The 20,378-nt window shown below is 40.5% G+C and overlaps 2 protein-coding genes across 2 annotated transcripts in view; both read left to right on the top strand.

Moving 5' to 3' along the window:
• The window catches only part of itga1 (integrin, alpha 1), a 44,291-nt gene extending 33,866 nt beyond the window's left edge, over positions 1–10,425 (top strand). Inside the window, exons 16-30 of the mRNA XM_070924709.1 lie at positions 33–208; positions 301–452; positions 2,115–2,225; positions 3,724–3,800; positions 4,044–4,170; positions 4,262–4,339; positions 4,460–4,536; positions 4,687–4,776; positions 5,284–5,386; positions 5,538–5,654; positions 5,742–5,840; positions 6,744–6,848; positions 7,023–7,118; positions 7,210–7,323; positions 8,144–10,425. Coding sequence (XP_070780810.1) covers positions 33–208; positions 301–452; positions 2,115–2,225; positions 3,724–3,800; positions 4,044–4,170; positions 4,262–4,339; positions 4,460–4,536; positions 4,687–4,776; positions 5,284–5,386; positions 5,538–5,654; positions 5,742–5,840; positions 6,744–6,848; positions 7,023–7,118; positions 7,210–7,323; positions 8,144–8,200 — 1,579 coding nt within the window. The 3' untranslated portion in view covers positions 8,201–10,425. The remainder of the gene's footprint in view (positions 1–32; positions 209–300; positions 453–2,114; positions 2,226–3,723; positions 3,801–4,043; positions 4,171–4,261; positions 4,340–4,459; positions 4,537–4,686; positions 4,777–5,283; positions 5,387–5,537; positions 5,655–5,741; positions 5,841–6,743; positions 6,849–7,022; positions 7,119–7,209; positions 7,324–8,143) is intronic.
• An 851-nt stretch (positions 10,426–11,276) lies between these two features.
• On the top strand, positions 11,277–19,102 carry kcmf1 (potassium channel modulatory factor 1). The gene is made up of 7 exons (XM_070924844.1): positions 11,277–11,444; positions 13,252–13,419; positions 13,685–13,824; positions 16,347–16,448; positions 16,574–16,757; positions 17,337–17,631; positions 18,325–19,102. Exons 1-7 carry the CDS (start codon positions 11,429–11,431, stop codon positions 18,587–18,589), a joined length of 1,170 nt encoding a protein of 389 aa, XP_070780945.1. The 5' UTR covers positions 11,277–11,428; the 3' UTR covers positions 18,590–19,102.
• The last annotated feature ends 1,276 nt before the right edge of the window (positions 19,103–20,378 follow it).

The following is a 20,378-nucleotide window of genomic DNA, read 5'->3' as shown; positions in this document are numbered from 1 at the left end:
TCGAAGTTGGCATGTTTGTTTCTTTTCTCCAGGTCCAGAGATGTTGCAGAGCTCCGTGCCAACATGACTTTTGACCCTGTTAAAATCAACCTGCAGCAGTCTCAGTATCAGTGTGAACACGGTGGACGCAAATCTGTGTGTGTGACAACTGAGGTGTGTTTCGCCTACAGTATCAAATCTGACCAGCAGGACTTAAACTTTGCCGCAGGTGAGCCATCCAGCATCCTCTGCTGATTCATTCACTGTCAAAGCTGTTGTGTTTTATCACTGCGTGTCTTCTCATCTGTTGTTGTCGTGCAGAGATCCGCTACGATCTGACTCTGGATGCTCTACGCGCAAAAGCCAGGGCTTCATTTATTGACTCGGACGACAAAAGTGATCGTAGGATTACCAGGAGCTTCACCATCAAAGACAGAGAGAGAAAATGTGTGCAGGAAACCTTCATGATGTCGGCAAGTACTCTGATCTTTATGATGTGCACGTGGGGTAGTTATAGTTTCTTACCTGCAAGAAATAAACCCATAAACTATATTTTTAGCCCCTTTCACATCAACTGGCTGCCTTCCATTTCTGTGACGTTCATTCATGAATGTTACATTCTTGGCTTGTTGGAGATGTAAATGGTGTTTTGAGCCAGAAAGGAGACAGGACAAAGCTGTGAGGAGTCTTATGCAGAGCAGGACGACCGTGGCTCTAACATGAAACAGACCCGCCCTGATCAAAGCATGCCGATTACAGCCCTGTGCTGCTCTGAGTGATAAATTATCTGCAGCCACTTGGAGAGTTGGAGAGAAAAGGGAGAGAATGAGAAAAAGGAAAGAGAGAATGAGTATGAATTAGGTGTTTTGAGAATGTGACAAAGTGACATCCCAGGTTAAGGAAGTTTTCTACAAGACCGTCCATCACAGCCGAAACCTTTGTGCGTTACAGCATCAACTACTGTAAACTTAATCGGTCTCCAGCAATGTGACATTTAAAGCCATGTGTACGAAGTTCCACTGCAGCAATGGATTTCTGTGATTAGCTGCCTCTAGGCGAGAGACAGAGGAACTAATCAGTAGAAACAGCTGCTGTTGCATGAATACCTGCTCTGTTCCAGTGTGCCAGTTTGTGCAGAAACTTCCCACATAGTCCAAGGGCAGAGGTCTTCGAGGGTCATAAAATTTGTATTGGACACGAAAAGCACAACAACTGTCTTACCTGAGTGCAACATGGACTAGACCCAAACCTGAACAGCTCTGACAACTGTACGAAGCAAAAGCAGAAAAAGTGTTCAATATTCAGAGTGTGCTGAAACAATGCCTCCAGTCCACATCACACAGTATCCAGCTCCAAACCAGGAATGAATTAGCTCTGAATTACTACATTCAAAACTTCCATTGCCTGGTCCACGCACTTAGTAATAGACAAGAAGATTATATACAGTATGAATATTCTTAAACATGTTTTAAACAACAGACAAGTTCTTTACTGATGAAGCCACGCTAAAGTCAGTAATGTACCCGGCTAAAGATGCAGCATGTGTTCCTCGTGTTATACTGACAGAAATGGAAGGCATCCAGGTTTAATCATAATTTGGCACAGGCTCAAAACAGACCCATATTTATGCCATACTTCATGATGTGAAGCAGCTCTTTCAAATGGTGTCTTCATGTTTCAATCATTTAAAAGCCCCCGCACGCCCGTACAGGTTTTTCCAGTCATTCTGGCTGATTAGACCTCTTTTTAGTCATGCTAGCAGCCGGCTCTGGGGATGACGATGTCAGTCCGTCGGTCGGATTACCATGAAAGTCTGTACATACGTTCATGGTGTCCAGAGGTTGAAGCTCAGTGACTTTGGTGTTTCCCTGACTATTCCTCTTGCACCACCATGAGGTTAATGTTTGTGGGTTTGAGGGAAATGTTTTTGACAACTATTGGAACGGCAGTAAATCCGTCTGCATTCATCTGTAAATTAATATCAGTGACATTTTGTCAACAAACTGCTTATTTGCTTTAAATTGCAGGTGTAGGATCTTGATGTTCTCCTTGCTTAATTTCTCACCCTCTTCATCCTTCTCCAACTCTTATTACCCTCCCTCCTTCTCCTCACACTCCTCTGTTGTCCTCAACAGGCCCGGCTGGACTTCAGAGACCCTCTCATGGTGTCTTTGCAGTTTGGACTAGCTGATGAGGACCAAGGCCCCGTCCTGGATGAAAACCTTCCCAGATCCATCAATAAGACGGTAAGACTATTTTATATCACTTATAAGAGCACTTTAAGTGTTATCTGGCAAATAACAGTAAGCTGGAGATTTAGAGTCACAGACAGGACGGATTTGAACCTTAAACGTCTTCCATCTGTCTGTCTCTATAACCCAAGAATTAGAAGTGGGCTCTTCTTGTCTGCTGTTACAGCACATTAGCATCTGCAACAGCTGACTGCTATCCTTCAGTGTTTCCTGAAGACTGCATTAGTGTTTCAACACCAACAGTCAGGCCAGTCTTCCCACACTCCCACATGCATAGTTGCTCTAACAAGAGGGTTTCCAGATAATTGTTGCCATGAGTGATGTGTCCAGATAAAGAGGGAAAATATTACATGAGAATTCAGCTTCAACACGTCACAAACAATGCAATTAAAGCCTGGGTATGTGAAATACACAGCAACGGCAACAACAACAACACCTCCTCCTCCTGACACATCCTGACTCCCTCGGTGTCAGATACTGTCAGAGCAGCTATGCACGCTGTGAGGAAGCGTTGTTAGGACGTCTCCTGTGATTGTTATTGAAAGGAAGAGAGGGGACACACGCACTGAAAGGGGCAAGTCATCAAACGGAAGCAGCAGGTTTTCTTTTTGACATTGTGAGCTTATGATGCTCTAGTCTCTCGTCCTTTCTTGGGAGAGCAGACACTGTTGATCTTAGCAGTCCAGTGGGAGAGCGTTGAGAATGGGAACAAATTCGACTGTGACCCTCAAACACTCTGGGGGAAAAGGCAAAGGAAATTAAGGTCATCTGAATGCAAACTTTTAGTCAGGGATACAAACAAATACACCGCAACAGCAGCCTATTGCGGTCCTCATTTCTCTGCTCATCTCTGTAGATCTTATTGTTGTTCCAGTGTTTTAAAATCTCTTCCAAAATTGTTTTAATGCATCTGAAGATATTCTGCTTTGAATATGAATGTGTGTCTGTTGTGCCTTATGTTGTTTTTCCACAAAAAAACTTAAATAACACTGGGATCTGTGAACTCAGCCTACCCTCATTGATATAAATGGGGGGACAAAATAATAGAAACACCTGTCAGTATAACAAAATACAATTCAACAGCCCCACAAACTGCAGCCTCCAAACTTAACATGTAGTTGAATCAACACCTCTCTTAAACAGTTGCAAAAGCTGAACATAATAACTTTATTGCAGGACTGTATTAAAATGCATTAGTTTTAGCTAGGTGTGTCTAATAAGCTGGAAACTGAGTATATATAGTCATATACTGTGGTTATATTTGACTATAAGTACACCACTGATACATTCATGCACTTTAATGGACTCATTTGTAAATCATTTCCAATATTAGTTAAAACAGGTTTCCAGATGAGAGATAAGAACAATTTGTTTTCATATGGAATAGCGTTTATGAATCTTTCAAACCACATAAACACATCAGGCTTTATTCTTGACTTTTAAGGTTTCACTTCTTCTTTACTTCTTGAAACTGTGAGTCTCTATCTTGTAGATTCCCTTAGTGGACTGTGGAAGCGATGAGAAGTGCATCGCTGACCTTTCTCTCAAAGCAGAGCCTAGTGTGAAAAGGTAAGTGGAATTAGCATTACAGTATATGTTCATATGTTTTCAAGTCCATATTGATACAATACCAGCATGTACATGTGTACATTGAAAGAGTGTGTGGTCGCTGTAGTTGTTGTATATTAAACTTGTAACCCTAACCTTCTCAACACAGTAGTTCGACCTTGTTCGACCCAGTGCATGACTGCACCCTTGTGGGGAAATATGTGCATCACAAAGCCTGCTGACACTTTCCATTTTCTTCTCCAGAATGATGATCAAAACAAACAAAGACAAGATTGACGTGAACATCAACGTCAGAAACAGCAAAGACAACGCATACAACACTAAAGTCATCGTCAGCTTCACACCAAACATCAACTATGTTAAAGTAGAGGTGAGATTTCTAGTACTCCTCTGTCTGCGTCATTATGGTGTGTATGGTTTGAGATGTGCGTGATGATATATGTTTTATTTTGTGCTATCAGCCGGAGAAGGCGTGCACTCTGAATAACACAAAAGTGGAGTGTGCTGTTGGATACCCCTTCTTAGGAAGCAATGTAGAGGCAAGTTTCACACATTACATTCTTCTGTCCTGTGCAGGATCCAGGCTACACACTACCTGTACAATATATCAATTATTTTCTTTACTACCGCTTATTAAAGATGTGATCTTATACCCACAGGAAAATTTCAAAGTGAAATTTGAGGTGAATCCCAAACATGTTCAGGAGGTAATTCAGATCAATGTGACAGCTACAAGGTGAGAGAAGTGACGCAGTGTTATATTTTTTAATTTCCAGTTTGAAGCTGTTTGCCTTCGAATGTCTCAGTTTCTGTTTGCGATCAGCCGAGTGCAAACATCAGAGTTGTCACATTCATTTTACACACTGTGCATTGAAATGTCCCACAGTGACAGTGAAGAGCTGGCTTCTACCCTGTATGACAACACAGTGCACATCTCCATCCCTGTCAAGTATGAAGCTGGACTCATATTCTCAGTGTGAGTAGTTGGACTCCTTACTGATCATGCATACTGCTTCTCTGCCACATTGCATTGTAAAAGTGGTTTAATAAAGTCAATAGGAATGCCTTATATACCCTTAAGAGTACTCCACTGATTTAGCATTGCACCCCAATAACAGTGTGAAACTCAAGATGGACGATTAAAAAAAGAAAGGGACCAGAGATATCTATATTCCACACGTTCTTCTTCCTTGTCAAAACCTGATGCCTACATTACCCACAATTCAACTTGACCGCTGACAGTTCGGTGGGAGGTTAGGGTGTGTTATGCTAGTAGTAGCGACTAATGCAGCCTTGAGCCGCTACCCTCAAGCAGAGAGGAGGAGCTGGCAATAGAGATCTGATAAACTCACTTATTTCTAACTTCACACCTCCCAGAGTGCCTAAATGTGAAATTTGATGTATAAACATCTGTATGTATCCGAAGCTCTGATTGAGAAGGGAAAATTATATTCTGATCTTTTTTTTTAAATGCATGTTCTAGGCGTCCTGTGGATGAACACGTTGTAGTAAAAGAGGGTGAACAGTATGCCAGTGTATTCAATGACACCAGGATCATTGGAGAGGAGGTCAACATCAGCTACATGGTAACAGAGATCATATCTGGTGGTATATTTGTTAATATAAACGTAGAGTATACAGCTGCATGCAGATGTCTGGTAATCCAGATATGGTGCAGTATATTAGTCAAATGAAGGCCACTTCTTTACTCTACCTCTCCATGTCACATCTCTTCAGGTGGAGAAGTCAGGTGATATGGTGACTCCGCCCCTTGACCTTACAGTGATGTATCCTCATCTGTCTCCTCGGCAGAACAACTTACTGTACCTGACACATGTCACCACCAGCCCACAGGTATACATACACACACACATAACTGGACTTGCAAGAGTATCTGAACAGACTGACACACCTTCTTATCCGCCTCTCCTTTCTCTCCAGGTGAAATGTGACGCAGCACGTTGGATCAACCCTCATAATATTAACCCAGAAGTGAAAAAGCCCAATCCAAAGAAAGAAACACTCAGTGTCTTCCTGCTGGTGAGTGATGAGCCTCTTTGTGTGTGCATTTTCTAAGGACTGCTGACCTGAGGGGTGTTTCATAAAGCCAGATTACCAGTGGAAAACAGGCTTATTTCAGTAATTCAGGGTCATTTTCAGGAGATTCTGCTTCATAAAGGAGGTTTAAATAAGCCTGACTTAAGTTACCATGGAAACTGACCCCTCCAGACTAACCTGGTCCTGGTCATGTTAGTTTTCAGGCTTAGCTTCACCTCAGGCTGAACCAGTGTTACAATCAATCTGCCAGACTGAAACACTGTGAACTTGAGTCAGTTTACTGTAGACATAATCTGCACTTAGTGCATAATTCAAATCTGAGCTCATTTCTTGTTCAGTCTTAAGCATCTGCACAATATTCCAGTCAACATATATACTTAAAAATAAATAAATATACCTTAATTAAGTGTAAGCTAATGCACAACATTTTCACAATTAGTTTTCTCTTTAAATGTCACTTAAATAAAATTACAGGCAGATAGAAATCCATCTGTTAAAATACAAAAGGGACAGACAGCCAATCTTAAAGTATTTAAATGGTATTTCCACCTTATAAAGGCTGTTATGTACAAACCAAGTGACGTAATCCACCTAATAGGGTTGATAGATACTTTAGTTTCTAGAAAATGTCATAAAATAAATCACCTGACTGGGGTCCTATGTGATATTTCATAAATTTTTTAAAGGTATGTTGCTTCTTACACATCTTCTTTTTGAAGTCAATAAACTTGGAAACAAATAACGCATTTAGCTCAGCTTTATGATACAGATTAATCCTGGTTCAGGTTGTTGGACTCTTTCAAGACAGTTTCACAATAAGGCCTGCTTTTCTGAGCCACCTTTTACGAAACGCCTCTGTGTGTGTGTGTTTGATTTGCCCTACAGAGCTGTGAAAACCTCTACTGTGCATCATTTAGCTGCTCCATCCCAGAGGCTACGATCAGTCAGGTCAACGTCACATTCAGAGTGTGGAAACCTACGTTCATCAAGGTCGGTTTAAGATGACACGTGGGGGGGGTTATTTTTGGCTTTCCTTGCCTCCCTCAGTTGTTCAGTTTGTCATGGATGAGAATAAATTATAGACCGACAAAGTGAAGAACTGGGAGACAGAGTGACGGATGTATAGACAGGAAAGCAAACGTTTAAAGGAGATTTATTTTACAGGGCGAATTTTCCAGTCTCTACATGTTGGTGAATGCCACGCTGGGGATCAGAAACACTGACCTGTTTGAACTGAGCAGCAGTGACAGGACCAGAAGTGTAAGTCATAAAGTTTTGGTATTGTATGCTTGTGTGTGTTTGCGTGCACAGTATGTGTGTATTTACATTTATGTACGTGTGCGCTAATCAGGTGAAGATCCAGGTTTCGAAGGAGACCTTAGGAGGAATCCCAATTTGGATCATCATCATCAGCATCCTGATAGGACTGCTGATCTTAGCACTTGTCATCTTCGCTCTCTGGAAGGTAATATTTCCTGAGTCAGACTGCAGAGTATTTCAAATCACTATAAATACCTTGTGACCATCTGTGGCAGCTTGTCACAGTAGAGCCCATAGAATATGAAATATGTCATGACTTGGGTTTTTAAAGGACTAGTTCAATAATTTTGGGGCCGACAGTTAGATGAGACGATCGATACCACTTTCATGTCTGTATGTTAGATATGAAGCTATAATTAGGAGACGGTTAGCTTAGCTTAGCATAAAGACTGGAAACAGGGGGAAACAGCTAGCCCGATTCTACCAGCACCTTTAAAGGTCATTAATTAACACAGAATATCTTGTTTGCTTAATCCATTCAAAAAGCTAAGTGTAAAAAATACAATGTGTTGTTTTATGGAGGTTTATATGCTGAACTCATGGTGATACTACCAAGACTCCTGTCGCTGCTCCTGGCCAAATTGTCCCACACATAACAACACTTCTATAGTATTTCTGAAAATGTTTTGTGTAGTGATGTTAATATGAACTCTTGGGAGACTGGGATTGAGCTCAAACAGATCCCAATAAACATAGCTTTAGAGGTGCTGGTGGGCTGATTTGTTTTTTTACTTTTGGACAGCTATTTCTCCGTGTTTACAGTCTTGATGCTAAGCTAAGCTAAGCAGCTGCTGGCTGTGGCTTCATATTTCACAGACAAACATAAGAGTATCGACCTTCTCATCTACAGTAACTCAGCAAGAATGGGAATAAGCATATTTCTCAAAATGTCACACTATTCCTTCACGACAGTGAACATTCACATCTGTACAGAATAACTATAACTGAGCTTTCTGCTCCTCCAGATGGGCTTCTTCAAGAGAAAATCCAGGGACTACTCAAAGGAGGAAATGATGGACTGAGGTATCCAGACATCCAGCAGCAAGCATCCCCGTGACTGCTTCCAGAGCCAACAGGTCGCACAAAGTGACAGGCAGACTTTTAAACGGACAGTTGGACAGACGGAGGAGACGCCATAAGACCCACAGACACCTCAGTGCTACGACACAGTGACGAGCTGGAAGACACAGTTGCCATTCACTGTTTCCTGCGCAGGCCTGGGTCAAATAATGTTTGCAAATACTTCCCAACTCTTTGATCAGCACTAGCTTACAACACTGGGGCTATTCAGATGTCCTCATACGCAGAGAGTGCTTTCTTTTAATTGTATAAAGTCGTTGGCACTTACTGTATACCTTATTTGAAGTATTTGCAAACACTATTTGTTCTAGATCAGCTTCTTTCTTGCAGATATACGGAGTACATCAGGTCAGGTGAAGCAGTTCAAGAGGAGGAGCCAGGGAGGAGGAAGAAACCATCACTTACAAGGCATATGTTGGCAAAGTAGCATATATCTGTATTACATACAGCAGTTTTACAAAACCTTCATAGCTACAACAGCTGCACTCCAGCTTTAGAGGAAAAAAGTACTCAGGTTTTTTCGGTAAGAAGCTCTAATGTCGCCTAAGCCACCTCTCATACTTTCTGTCATTACAGCAACAACAGTGTCCAAAGGTCTATTTGCTTCAGAGACATACAATATGTGAACTTTATATGTGTTGCAGCAGTCTGTCTGATAGTGTAAACTCCTGTTTTGAAGCTCACATGCTTGATTAGTTTTATGAAACACTGTACCTTTTTAGCATTTTATAGCATTTTGTTTTTGTTTGGTTTTTTTTTGCTGACTTTTAACAATATAACATGGCACATCCTTATTTTCAAAATGTTGGCTGAAGACACTGACCTGAACACAAGATTTATTTCAAGCAAAGGTGCAGTCTGTTTGCTTTTATTTCTTAATACACTTTGTTAACCAATTCAAAAACCAAAAAAAACTATTCTCCCAACTATGTTAAATGTTTTAGCGTCACCATGGTTACTGAGGGATACAGAAAGCTGTGCCTTCAAAATCCAAAAGATTGTATTGTAAATATAAGTAAATGCTCAGAAATGTAAAGCTTAAAAATGTACATAATTGTGTTTGCTATAATTCATGTAATTTAAGAGATGTTATCCATTATTCTTTTTTTTTTTTGATGATTTTGCTCAGGTGCAACAAGTATCATGAATGACGACATTAACATTTGACATATAAGAAAAGTATCTGGCCAATCTCACGATTTCAAAGCTGATGCAAATATGTAAATATTGTTATATTTTGATGAGAAATGAAAGTATAATTATTCTGTACTGAAAATATACATGAAGATGAGGGTTTGTATCCACTACTTTGGTTTTATTTGATTGAAAGTGATGTTTGAAGCCTGGTGAATGACTGCCTTTTTAATGACGAGGCTTTAACGCAACTGAAATGAGATATGATTGTGGCGTATTTTGATTTCAGCCTTCTTTAATTTGCAAAATGGAAGGTAAAATGTCTTCCAATGTAGAAATATAAGTGCCACCTTTCACCAGCAGTTGCCATATAGTAAATGGGATTTATTGGTTGGTGGTTTTTAGTGTAGACAAGCTACAACGTGTACACAAAGCAGTAGCATACTGTAGGCTCAATGTCACCCCATGTGCGGTACACAGTACCTTTACAAAGTTACTCTTTAAGGTTTTCTGTCTTGTTTTTGTTTCCAAAAGTGGCACAGCTACACAATATGTTAAAAAGAGATTATATTGTATACTGGAGAGACTGGGTTTCTGCCTCTTTCTCAACTTGTTCCCTCACTGAGGGAAGACAGCTAGAAGAAGAAGAAGAAGAGGCAGCTTTTGAATATTTGAATACTCCTCAGCTCTCACTCTCCACTGTTGACATGAAGCACATGTAATAAATTGTTTGTACAGAACGTGTAACTGTTAGTCATTTTAAGATTGTATGGCTACATCAGGCTTATGCACGAGGGTGGAGTCATGAGTCTCTCTTTGTTCACTTGAGGTGGTCTGAGATTGTTTTCTCAGATGTGACCCTCTCTGAGAAAGAGTGAGGCACAAGGTGAGAGTTGTGAGCTGCACCCCAGCCTTCTACACTGCTGTGAAGTCTTCATTGTAATGCACTGGTTTGTCAGACTGTATGCGTCCTCATCAGCACAGAAATGAACTGAATCTTATGTACAAAAATAAAGACTTTTTACAAAAGAAATACTTGATCATCAGCTTTACTTGAGTATTGCCATTTTATCCTCCTTTATACTTTCCCCCACTCTACTTCATCTTAGAGAGAAATGTACTTTCTACTCCACTACATTTATCTGGCAGATATAGTCACTATGAAGATTAAGAGTTTACATACAAAACATCAACTGAGAACATCTAATGCATTATCGATTAAACTACCACTTTATAAATACAATATAGAGTGCACCTCCACCAGCTACAACTTTAAAATGCTACTTATGCATTAATGCATCCATAATAATAATCCAATAATATAATATATAATAATATAACATTGACCTGGGCCATTTTTCTGCATGATGAACACTTTTACATTTTGCTGGTGAAAGGTTAAAGAGTAAAAAAGGACGAATGAATGTGCGACACTGAAGGGTCCACTTGTCTTATTGAACAGAGTTTTTAGAATAAGTGATAAGACATTTGTAGAGTTAATAAAGACAAGGAAAAAAATGAGTGTATTATCAATATTTTATGTATTTGTATATCTACTCAGAGAGATTGAGTCCAGTTTTCTTTTTATTGCTATGTAATATTTGTGGAACATATTCTGCCTCCCATTTCTTCACTTTGTCATATTTTATTTTTATTCACTTTTAGTGCATATGTAATAGTTATATGTAAATATTATTATATATGTAATGTAGTATTTTCAACTGGAAGAGGAGGTTTTCTCAATGAAGGCATCCCATTGTTGAAGGCGAGATTCCTGCGAGGCAAAGACAAGGGCAGTTAACCGGCCTCAGTGATTTTATGTAGGAGTGCGCCGCCTAGTGTTCACCCGCAACATTTCGCGATAAGTGACACTCTGGGAGGGGAAGCAGAACAAACTGTAAGCTGCTGGCGGATCCATCTTGCTCGAAAAAGAGGCGAGGGTGAAGGCTTCTTTCAGTTTAGTATCCTAAAGACTGTATCTTTCCTCGTTAACCGCGCTGGGGAGCCCGAGGAGGGGCTGTGTCGCTGTTTGTAGGATGTCCCGACATGAGGGTGAGTTGATAAACAGGTCCACAGCGCCTTGGTTGGTGGCTACATTACCTGAGCAGCTAGCTCCTCGGCTAGCTTTTGCTAAGTGCTTATTCAAGTCAAGGGGGGTGTTGCGTTTTTCGCGGCTTGTTTTCAGGCTTGTCCCAACACATACATACTTGATATCAGATGCTCTGGTGTACATATGCCTCCCGTGTCTCCTGATTTGAGGCAAACGGTTGTAACTTTTCTTAACCTGTTCGCAATGATACGGCAACATTGCGGAGCTTAGCAGTTAGCCGTTGCTAGGTACTGCGTTACCTTACGTTAGCTGGGCTACTAGCGAGCAGGCTAATGTACGCTAACATAAGGAGTCGTTGGTGTAGCTGCGACTTAATATTGCTGATACTGGCGCCCCTAACCACATTAGATGTACACTATGATATGCCCTAATATAACTATTATCATATTTTGCTTACATTTTAGGGTAGTTGTTAATTTAAGAGCCTGTAGCTCAAATGTTAGCGCCATACTGTCCCGTCTGGTCACATAACCTAATGTTGTTAGCGAATGCACTGTCATCAAGAAGAAGACAGAAAGTCTGAGGCCTCAGACTATAAACCAATCACTAAGTTAGCTAGCTGGCAGGCTACTAGCTAGCTAGGGTTAAGTTACGGTATGTTTAACTGCAAACCAGATGGGAGTGTAAATGTGACCATTTAACGTTAGTTGTAGCAGGCCAGAGGGGAGGTTATCCTATTTAATCACATCAGAAGTTGCTAAGGTGTTCTATAATGCAAACATGAGCACAATACAACTAGACAGGAATGTTGAAGTAACTTGCAGGACAACAAAGGTACTTGTAAATTGTCCCCAGTGAGCAGGCTAGTCTTTGACATGAGGCAGCCAAAACTCCTTGTGTAAGAGGGTCTTATGTTCACATGAGGACGGCACACAGTTTTCTACTCAGGTGATACTACTAATACCTGTCAGCCTCTGTAAAACTTGTTGTGGTGCGACTAACCTTTAATCAACACATAGAGCTGATAACTGCACATTGCCAGTTGATTTGTTTGTTCAGGCCTGGGTTTGGTTAGTAAATGTTACCTTATGTGGAGATTTCCTCTTTTTATATTTTGAAGCTTTTTGTTGCCAGTCGTCAGATCTGTCTCAACAGAGGAAATTCCCTCAATACTTGCCTACCTACTATCCAATGTTTGCCAAATAAGGCGTTTTTTTTCCTTCAAAGGAAATGTCAGGAGTTGGAATATTGTGTATAATGATAACTATGATGTGTCATAGAAAATAACTGGTTGTGTCTGCAGAGTAGTAAGCCAGTGCTTGAATAGTTCACTGTAATCATGTAGTAAAGAGTGGACAAGCAGAGAGATGCAATAGTATTTGATATGATGACTAATAGTGATACGCTTTTTAGAGAATATTGAAATGGCTGACATTCTCTTTCACTGACCAATTTAATTCATGTAGATCTATAAAAATACAAAAAGTAACATGCTACCTGAAAATGTGTGGACAGCGCTACAAAAGAGAAACAAAAGCTGTAATGAAAACCACTTTCAGATGCTTCATAAGTTTGTGGCATTCCTCTTTGAGACCTTGCTTGTGAGGTTCACTGGAATGCCAGAGTTCTTCATTGTTGGCACTTGTGGGTTGGTGCCACTCCAAAACACATGCTCATGTAAGTGAGACTGGCCCACAGATAGAGATTGCTTTCCCACAGTCCAGTCTTGCAGACGCAGTTATAAGGAATTTGTAACTTTATTGTCAGGTCCACATGTTTGACTTTACATTCTTCTTTTCTCTTTTGCAGGTGTGAGCTGTGATGCATGTTTAAAAGGGAACTTTAGAGGAAGACGGTTCAAGTGTTTAATTTGCTACGACTACGACCTGTGTGCATCGTGCTACGAGAGCGGAGCCACAACAACAAGACACACCACAGAGCACCCAATGCAGTGTATATTAACCAGGGTAGACTATGGTAAGGACCTGCCTTAAAGCCCAGACAGAAACTTGTGTGGCTTACTGATCATACACAAATACATCATGCCTGTGTTATGTCATGATTATTATATTTTATGACTTCACTTTAGCCTCCAGTGTGATTACAAATCATTCATCATGTTTTCAATTCATGATTAATGTAATTTATTGAGGGTCAGTTTGTAAGGAGGCTCTTATATTTGAGTTAATAATTAAAATATTGATTGACAATAATGGTTGCTCTGTTTACTGGGTTCTTGCAGATCTGTATTATGGAGGAGACACTTTTTCAGTAGAGCAACCCCAGTCATTCACATGTCCTTACTGTGGCAAGATGGGCTTCACAGAGACGTCCCTACAGGAGCATGTCACCTCAGAACATGCAGAGACTTCCACAGAGGTGGTGAGTATACTGCACACATTAAGGGATAAGTTCGCAGATTTTCAACTCTAATTTTGTGTAGTAGTCGTCAATAATGTCCACAATACTTTCAAATGTTGCTCCAGTAGCCTAGTTTACTTCTGCCATCCACTGACATACTGTATATTGAAGTCATTAGATGGATGGATACATTTTTTTTTTACTCTCGTCTGTTGGCATCACTGCAGTCTGCTGTTGCTGTTGAGCGCTGCACTTCAGTCAGCTAAAACGACTTCCCAGAATGTACACTCAGAGTATATTTATGGATTACTTATTGTCTGAGCAGACATCTTTGTGAGTGTTGTCCAAGGCAGAGGGTCAGGGTACTGCTGACACCTGCTTGGCCGCCTAGTCTGGCCCTGTCTACACCTGGCATTAACATGCGTCTTTGGTGATCCGATCTCAAGTGGGCAGCTCTAAGTATGTCAGTTCACACCTGGCTTTAGAATAGACCAAATGCGTTGTTGTTGCTTCACCGGTGGTAGGCAGCAATGCACTTCCCGTGCCTAGTCTGCTGGAAATTAGAAGAAGAAAAGGTTTTCAAAGACCTTGGCGCACAGGCAAAATCAAAACAATACAGGCTGGGTCTATTCCTTGGCGCCTTCCAGGCAAACAACGTTTGACGCAGTGATGGAAAGAGCCAAGAGAGCCAAGTAGTAATATTTGTGCTTCAATAGAGCAGTGAGGGTGTAATTGTGTAAAAATGAGGGGGTTTGATAGATAAGGCTGCCATTATTCCATACTTTTAGCAAAGTATATGAAAAGACCAAACTCAACAACGTCTTATTCCATGTCTCAATGCTTTACAACTTCCCAACCCTGTCTGTCACTCAGCCCAAAGACCATTTGTTCCAACTAAGGATGCAAATCTTTAAAAACCGCTCATTAATAAATAGTTTAACTTTTTAGAAAAGCTAAGTAATGACCACTGTAGTTCTTATCAAATGTTACTAAGACAGGAGTAAACGGTGTAGATTAATGCACATTTGGTGCCCTGATGAGTATGTACAGCAGCAGGATGGTGTATGTGGGATTAACTCAAAATAAAGTACACTGTGTGTGTCCATCGTAATGAAGGAACATGTCACCCAGTGCAACAATGTGGCTCATTCATGTGTTTTTAATCGTTTTTAGACAACAATGGGCCTCTATGGCACACAGGAATAAGAAACATCAGGGATTGACTACACAGGCAATACTTGTTACTTAGTAGGTCATTTGATTGTTTTGGTCTTTTCATGGGATTCGTTCACTATAAGGAAATGTTCGATAATGCCATCCTTGGCTTTTAGATATTTTTTCATAGATAAGCCAAAAAAAAACGGTGCCAACAGAAACGAGATAGCAGTTAGTTAGTTCCTGTTAGAGGAAGTGTTTCTTTAACCTGTTGCTGTGTTTGTATGTGGCAGTTAACATACAGGATGTCACATACTTTGGTGTTACATTGAGTATTTGATGCACAATAGATACTGGTGTGTACGGGCTGTGGTACTGGCTTTGTGAGCAAGAGAATGTGATATGTAGTAATTGTCTTAAGGGACTCATTTGTGGTGAAATGTTCTGTAAGTTTGATGGTCTGTGGTGTGTGCAGACATCAGACATGTGTGTTTGATTTAGGTCTGCAATTAATGATTATTTTCATTAATCTGCAGCTTATTTTATCAATTAATTATTTTGTCTATACAGAAAACAATGAAAAATTGCCGTCATAATTTCCCACAGTCCACCATGATGTATTCAGATTGCTTGTTTTATTTGACCAACAGACCAAAACCCAAAGGTATTCAGTTTACTGTCATATGTGACAAAGAAAAGCATCAAAGATTATCAAAATTGTTGCTGATAAATTAACCTTAACCATAGTTAAATGATACTCCTACCTGCACAAAAGAGACCAGGGGCTGTACTTCATGTCCTCATTGTACATTGTGCAGTCCCTAGATGTCACTAAAGTTAGAGTCAGTTGGGGCTGAAGTTTGAAACTGAAAAAAATCTGCAGATGTGGAGTCAGACAGAAGTGAGCTTACCAGACCTCTGTGGCCGCTCCTTATCTCTGCTTGAGGCAAGCGGCTCAAGGCTGCATTAGCCCATACTAGCATAACACACCCGAATTTCTGACTGAACTGTTGGCAGTTGAGTTGCATTGTGGGTAATGTGGGCATTTTTTGACAAGGAAGAAGAATTCATTTTTTTACTATCCATTGTGAGTCCGACAGTGTTATAGGAGTGCAGTGCTGAATTGGTGGAGTTCTTTTAACTAACTTAATTGGGTATTTTGTAAACAGCCCTGTATCCTAAACTTTTAGAAAGTATGTACAATAGCTGCTCTCAGACGTGCCCCTTGTTACGATGCTGCACACTAACGAAATCTGAACAGGGTAAAACTTGACAAGTGACAACATTGCTCAGTACTTCCACATTGTTTCATTGTGGACATGACAAGGTTTTGTTCAGGGAAAGAACATTGATCTCAAACAGAAACCTCTCGCTCTCTCTCATTTCAGATCTGTCCAATATGTGCTGCCTTGCCAGGAGGAGACCCCAACCACGTCACAGATGACTTTACAGCTCACCTCACACTTGAACACAGAGCGCCAAGAGATTTAATATCCTTTCTGTGTCTCTAGACACCTAAAGATGTGTTTACATATGTTGTTTAAATGTCCCAAAAAATATTGATACTATACATTGTGTCACATTACTGCATTTAACCTTAACAGTCCCCGTTTACGATGAGTCCAGCAGTGTTCGACATGTACGCAGGATGTTCCACCCTGGACGAGGACTGGGCGGTCCCAGAGCACGGCGGACAAATATGCACTTTACTAGTGGCTCCACAGGGGGGCTTTCATCCTCCTCATCACAGAGCTCCACTTACACCCCCAGTAACAGAGAAGCAATGGACCCAATCGCAGGTGAGAATCAGGGGTTATACTGGTGTACTCTTCACGTAGGTGGTTGGACACTTAACGAGTACCCTTTACTGGTAAAAACGAAGTATATACCATCAAAACTCCTGCATTGTGTGACTGACATCCATCCATTTCGTGGTGAAGGTTTTCACTTACATACTTGCCAGAATTTTTTCCAGCTCCAGATACTATCTTCAACTGCCGTTTTCATGGAATTTAGTTTCTTTATGTGTAGTTTGGATTCACTGTCCTCTCATAATAACGGCTCATACAAAGCAGGTGGACTTTTCCTGCTATACAGATTTTTTTTTCTTTAACCTCTTCTTTAAAAGTTACTGGGTCAAGAAGTCTTCTGTGTTTCTCATGGTCCACACAAGCTAAAAGCAATGACCATGTAATCAATCTATGTTTTTGATCACGTTTTATGTTCTCTAATCTTTTCTTCCATCATCTTTAGAAAACTAAAATCAGAAAAGTCATAGTCCAGTAGCAGTTTTTTTGTTAAATCATGTTGTGTTGTCTTTTGAAATCATGACTTGTTTAGAAACAGCCAACAGCGACGCCTGTCTTTGTCTCCTGCAGAGTTGTTGTCTCAGCTGTCAGGTGTGCGGCGTGCAGCAGGGGGGCAAATCAACTCATCAGGGCCTTCAGCCTCCCAGCTCCAGCAGCTCCAGATGCAATTGCAGTTGGAGCGGCAGCAGGCTCAAGCTGCACGACAGCAAGTGGAGACGGGCCGCCACGCGACACGACGCAGCAACAACCCCGGCAACTCTGGCGCCACCATCCCTCCACCCAACACAGGAACTGCCAACACTGCCACTGTCGGTGAAAGCAATCCGTCATCCTCGTCCCACAGCTCCCAGTTCCTATTAGCACGGTGAGTCCGGCCAGTTGGTCGTTTTTATAGTTTGGCAGTGAACACAACTGATGATGATGTTGATTGGGAAATGAATGTTTTTTTTGCAAATCTATGACCAATGCATTAGTTTATATAAAAAGCCCAAAACAGACCGTGAATATATACTTAAATGTTTTATGAAAGGCTAAATCATTTCTTCAAACAGCTGGACACTGTAGTTAAATGTTATTGTGTATTAAATGTTAAACTGTATTAAATGTTACTCAAACGGAAAAAGGGAGCATTTATTGGACTTTTTTCAGCTGTGGATTTAGTTTGCAGGTTTGACTCAAAATAAACTGCAGTGCCAACACTCGACATAATCTTTGGACAACAATGGGGGTCTATGGCACAGAGGAATAAACTCTATCAGGCTTTGGAGACACAGACAATACTTGTCAGTAGGATCAGTAGGATCATTGTTGGTGTTGTTGACAATAAGAAAAATAAAGAACATCTCCAGCTTTATCCTTTAAAATAAACTATCAAAATAATGAGTAGTTCCTCCTTACTCTGAAGTCTAGAGTAAAGCTCATCCTCCTCAGTATCACAGGACATTGACCAGCTTGCGTTTCCTATCTGTTGCTCCCTTTGTATTTAGAAAAGAAAATATTTTAACTGGAGAAGTGTATCATATGTATTATTTAAACTTAATGTTTACTTTTCCCCCAGGTTGAATGAACCTAAGATGTCCGAAGCAGAGCGGCAGTTTCTAGAAGGAGAGCGCGCTGACCGCAGCCTGTTTGTCCAGGAGCTGCTTTTGTCTACGCTGATGCACGAAGAGAGCTCTTCTTCTGACGAGGAAGAGCGTCGAGACTTCGCCGACTTCGGAGCCATGGGCTGCGTGGATATCATGCCTTTAGATGTGGCGTTGGAGAACCTCCAGCTTAGAGAGCGCAGCTCTACGGGGAAGGAGCCTCCGCCGCCTCCTCTTTGATGTCCGAGCATCAAGCAGACTGTGTCCTCTCTGCTGCAACTGTCAGTGATGGGCAGCAAACAGCAGCAGTCCTCCCTGGCCTCACCCTCCTCTCTCCCTCCTCCTATTTTCTGAGTTTGTTTTTGGTGATTGTAATTTCAGGCCTGTCACCATTTTTGTTACATTGTAAACAAAAATAAATGAGCGCAAGTGGGATAAATGTGCAAGTGCGCAATAGCAACTGAGTGAGTGAGCGAGAGAAGAGAAATATATAAATATATATATAAAATATATATGAAGTTGATAATCAATCCACGTAACTTTTCTTTTCTTTATCAGGTAAATGTTACAGGCAGCTGTGGCAGACCTTTGCTTCCTGTGACATGCAAACGGCTCTCCGTATAAATACTCCACATTCAAAATTCAAGAGGGCATAGGCTCCTCTGATGAAGCTGCTGTGTGTGTTTATGACTATTAATAAATAAAAAGTGCTTGGATGGGTTACCATAACTACTGCATGCAGTTATTTGCAGCGTGCATGACTTTTAATGACCTTGTCATTAAAACCTTTTTTTAAAATATCCCAAAGCTTTCAGCTGTTTTTAAATGGTTATTTCAAACCCGTTAAGTATTGAAAATTTACAAAACTGACAAGCGGAAATTTAACACTAACAATATCTTTTGTTAGGTTTTCTTTGAGTATATATAAAGAAGAGAAAAACAATTGGATTCAGCAGTAGCTTCTGAAGAAATGCTGCGTGTGTGTGTGTCTGTCTGTGTGTGTGTGTGTGTGTGTGTGTGTGTGTGTGCGTGTGTGTGTGTGTGTGTGTGTGCGCGTGTGTGTGCGCGTGTGTGTGTGTCAGCTCCAGAAGGCCTTTTCTCTGTGACGACTGTCTGAATATGTCGAGTGCAGAGCTACGACTACATGCATCAGATGAATACTAGGAACAGAAGAAGAGAGAGCTTTTTGCTAGATGTTAATGTTTAGTGATAAGCTGTTTAGGCACAGTATACTTTATAATTTATAGGTAAGTACAGACGCCCAACTACAGTATGTCCATCGCTCTTTCACTCTATCTTCTGGCAGCACTCCGCTTATGTACAGGCGCAGTGTCAGACCACATGCTTTAGACGGCTTGTTTGATTTTCTTTGCTGGGTAACAGGAACTCGAGACTTTCCACACTGCAGTTTTGTTTTGTTTTTATTAAGAGAAGGCATTCTTTTTTTCTTTCTGCTAAGGTTAGCACTTTCTATTTATTCATGTTTGTTTTCTGATTCTTTTGAGCCTTGATATGAATCATGCCACCTTCATGCCTATACTTTTACCCTCTTATGTAAAATACAATGAGATGTATATTGAATTTGTGCGTTAACTTTCATAATGGTTCTAAGACATGGGCAGACATTTTTTTTTAAAATGTAAATTTAGAATACAATAAATATAAACCTGCGCACAGCTTTTGATGAAACCAAGAGACCATCACACGTTTGCACCTTGTGTTGTTGTGATTTCATAAACCTTGGAGGAAGATGGGAACATTGACAAGTCTTGAGCCTCTAACACGTTACTTTATTAGTATATAAACATTGAATAAGTAGTTCATAACACACTATATGTAGTTGTAAGCAGATATAAATGTTTGTGTGTGTGTATTTTTGACAAATACTGCACATTAATAAACACTTTAAATGTCCTTATAGCAGCATACAACTACATAGTGTGTTATAAACCATTTATTAAATATTTATATGCTTATAAATCAGGGGTCAAAGTGTTACTGGTAAACATATTGAATGCTCTGAAAGACA

This window comes from Enoplosus armatus, chromosome 18, assembly GCF_043641665.1.
Source record: "Enoplosus armatus isolate fEnoArm2 chromosome 18, fEnoArm2.hap1, whole genome shotgun sequence".
NCBI lineage: Eukaryota > Metazoa > Chordata > Actinopteri > Centrarchiformes > Enoplosidae > Enoplosus > Enoplosus armatus.
The sequence above is the reverse complement of the archived record's forward strand: the minus strand, read 5'-3'. Positions and strand labels throughout refer to the sequence as shown.

Excerpts from the sequence above, each read along its gene's own strand:
- kcmf1 (XM_070924844.1), top strand. Across the intron at positions 13,420-13,684 it reads ATTAACCAGGGTAGACTATG|ATCTGTATTATGGAGGAGAC; the intron begins GTAAGGACCTGC and ends GGGTTCTTGCAG. Across the intron at positions 16,758-17,336 it reads AGCAATGGACCCAATCGCAG|AGTTGTTGTCTCAGCTGTCA; the intron begins GTGAGAATCAGG and ends TGTCTCCTGCAG.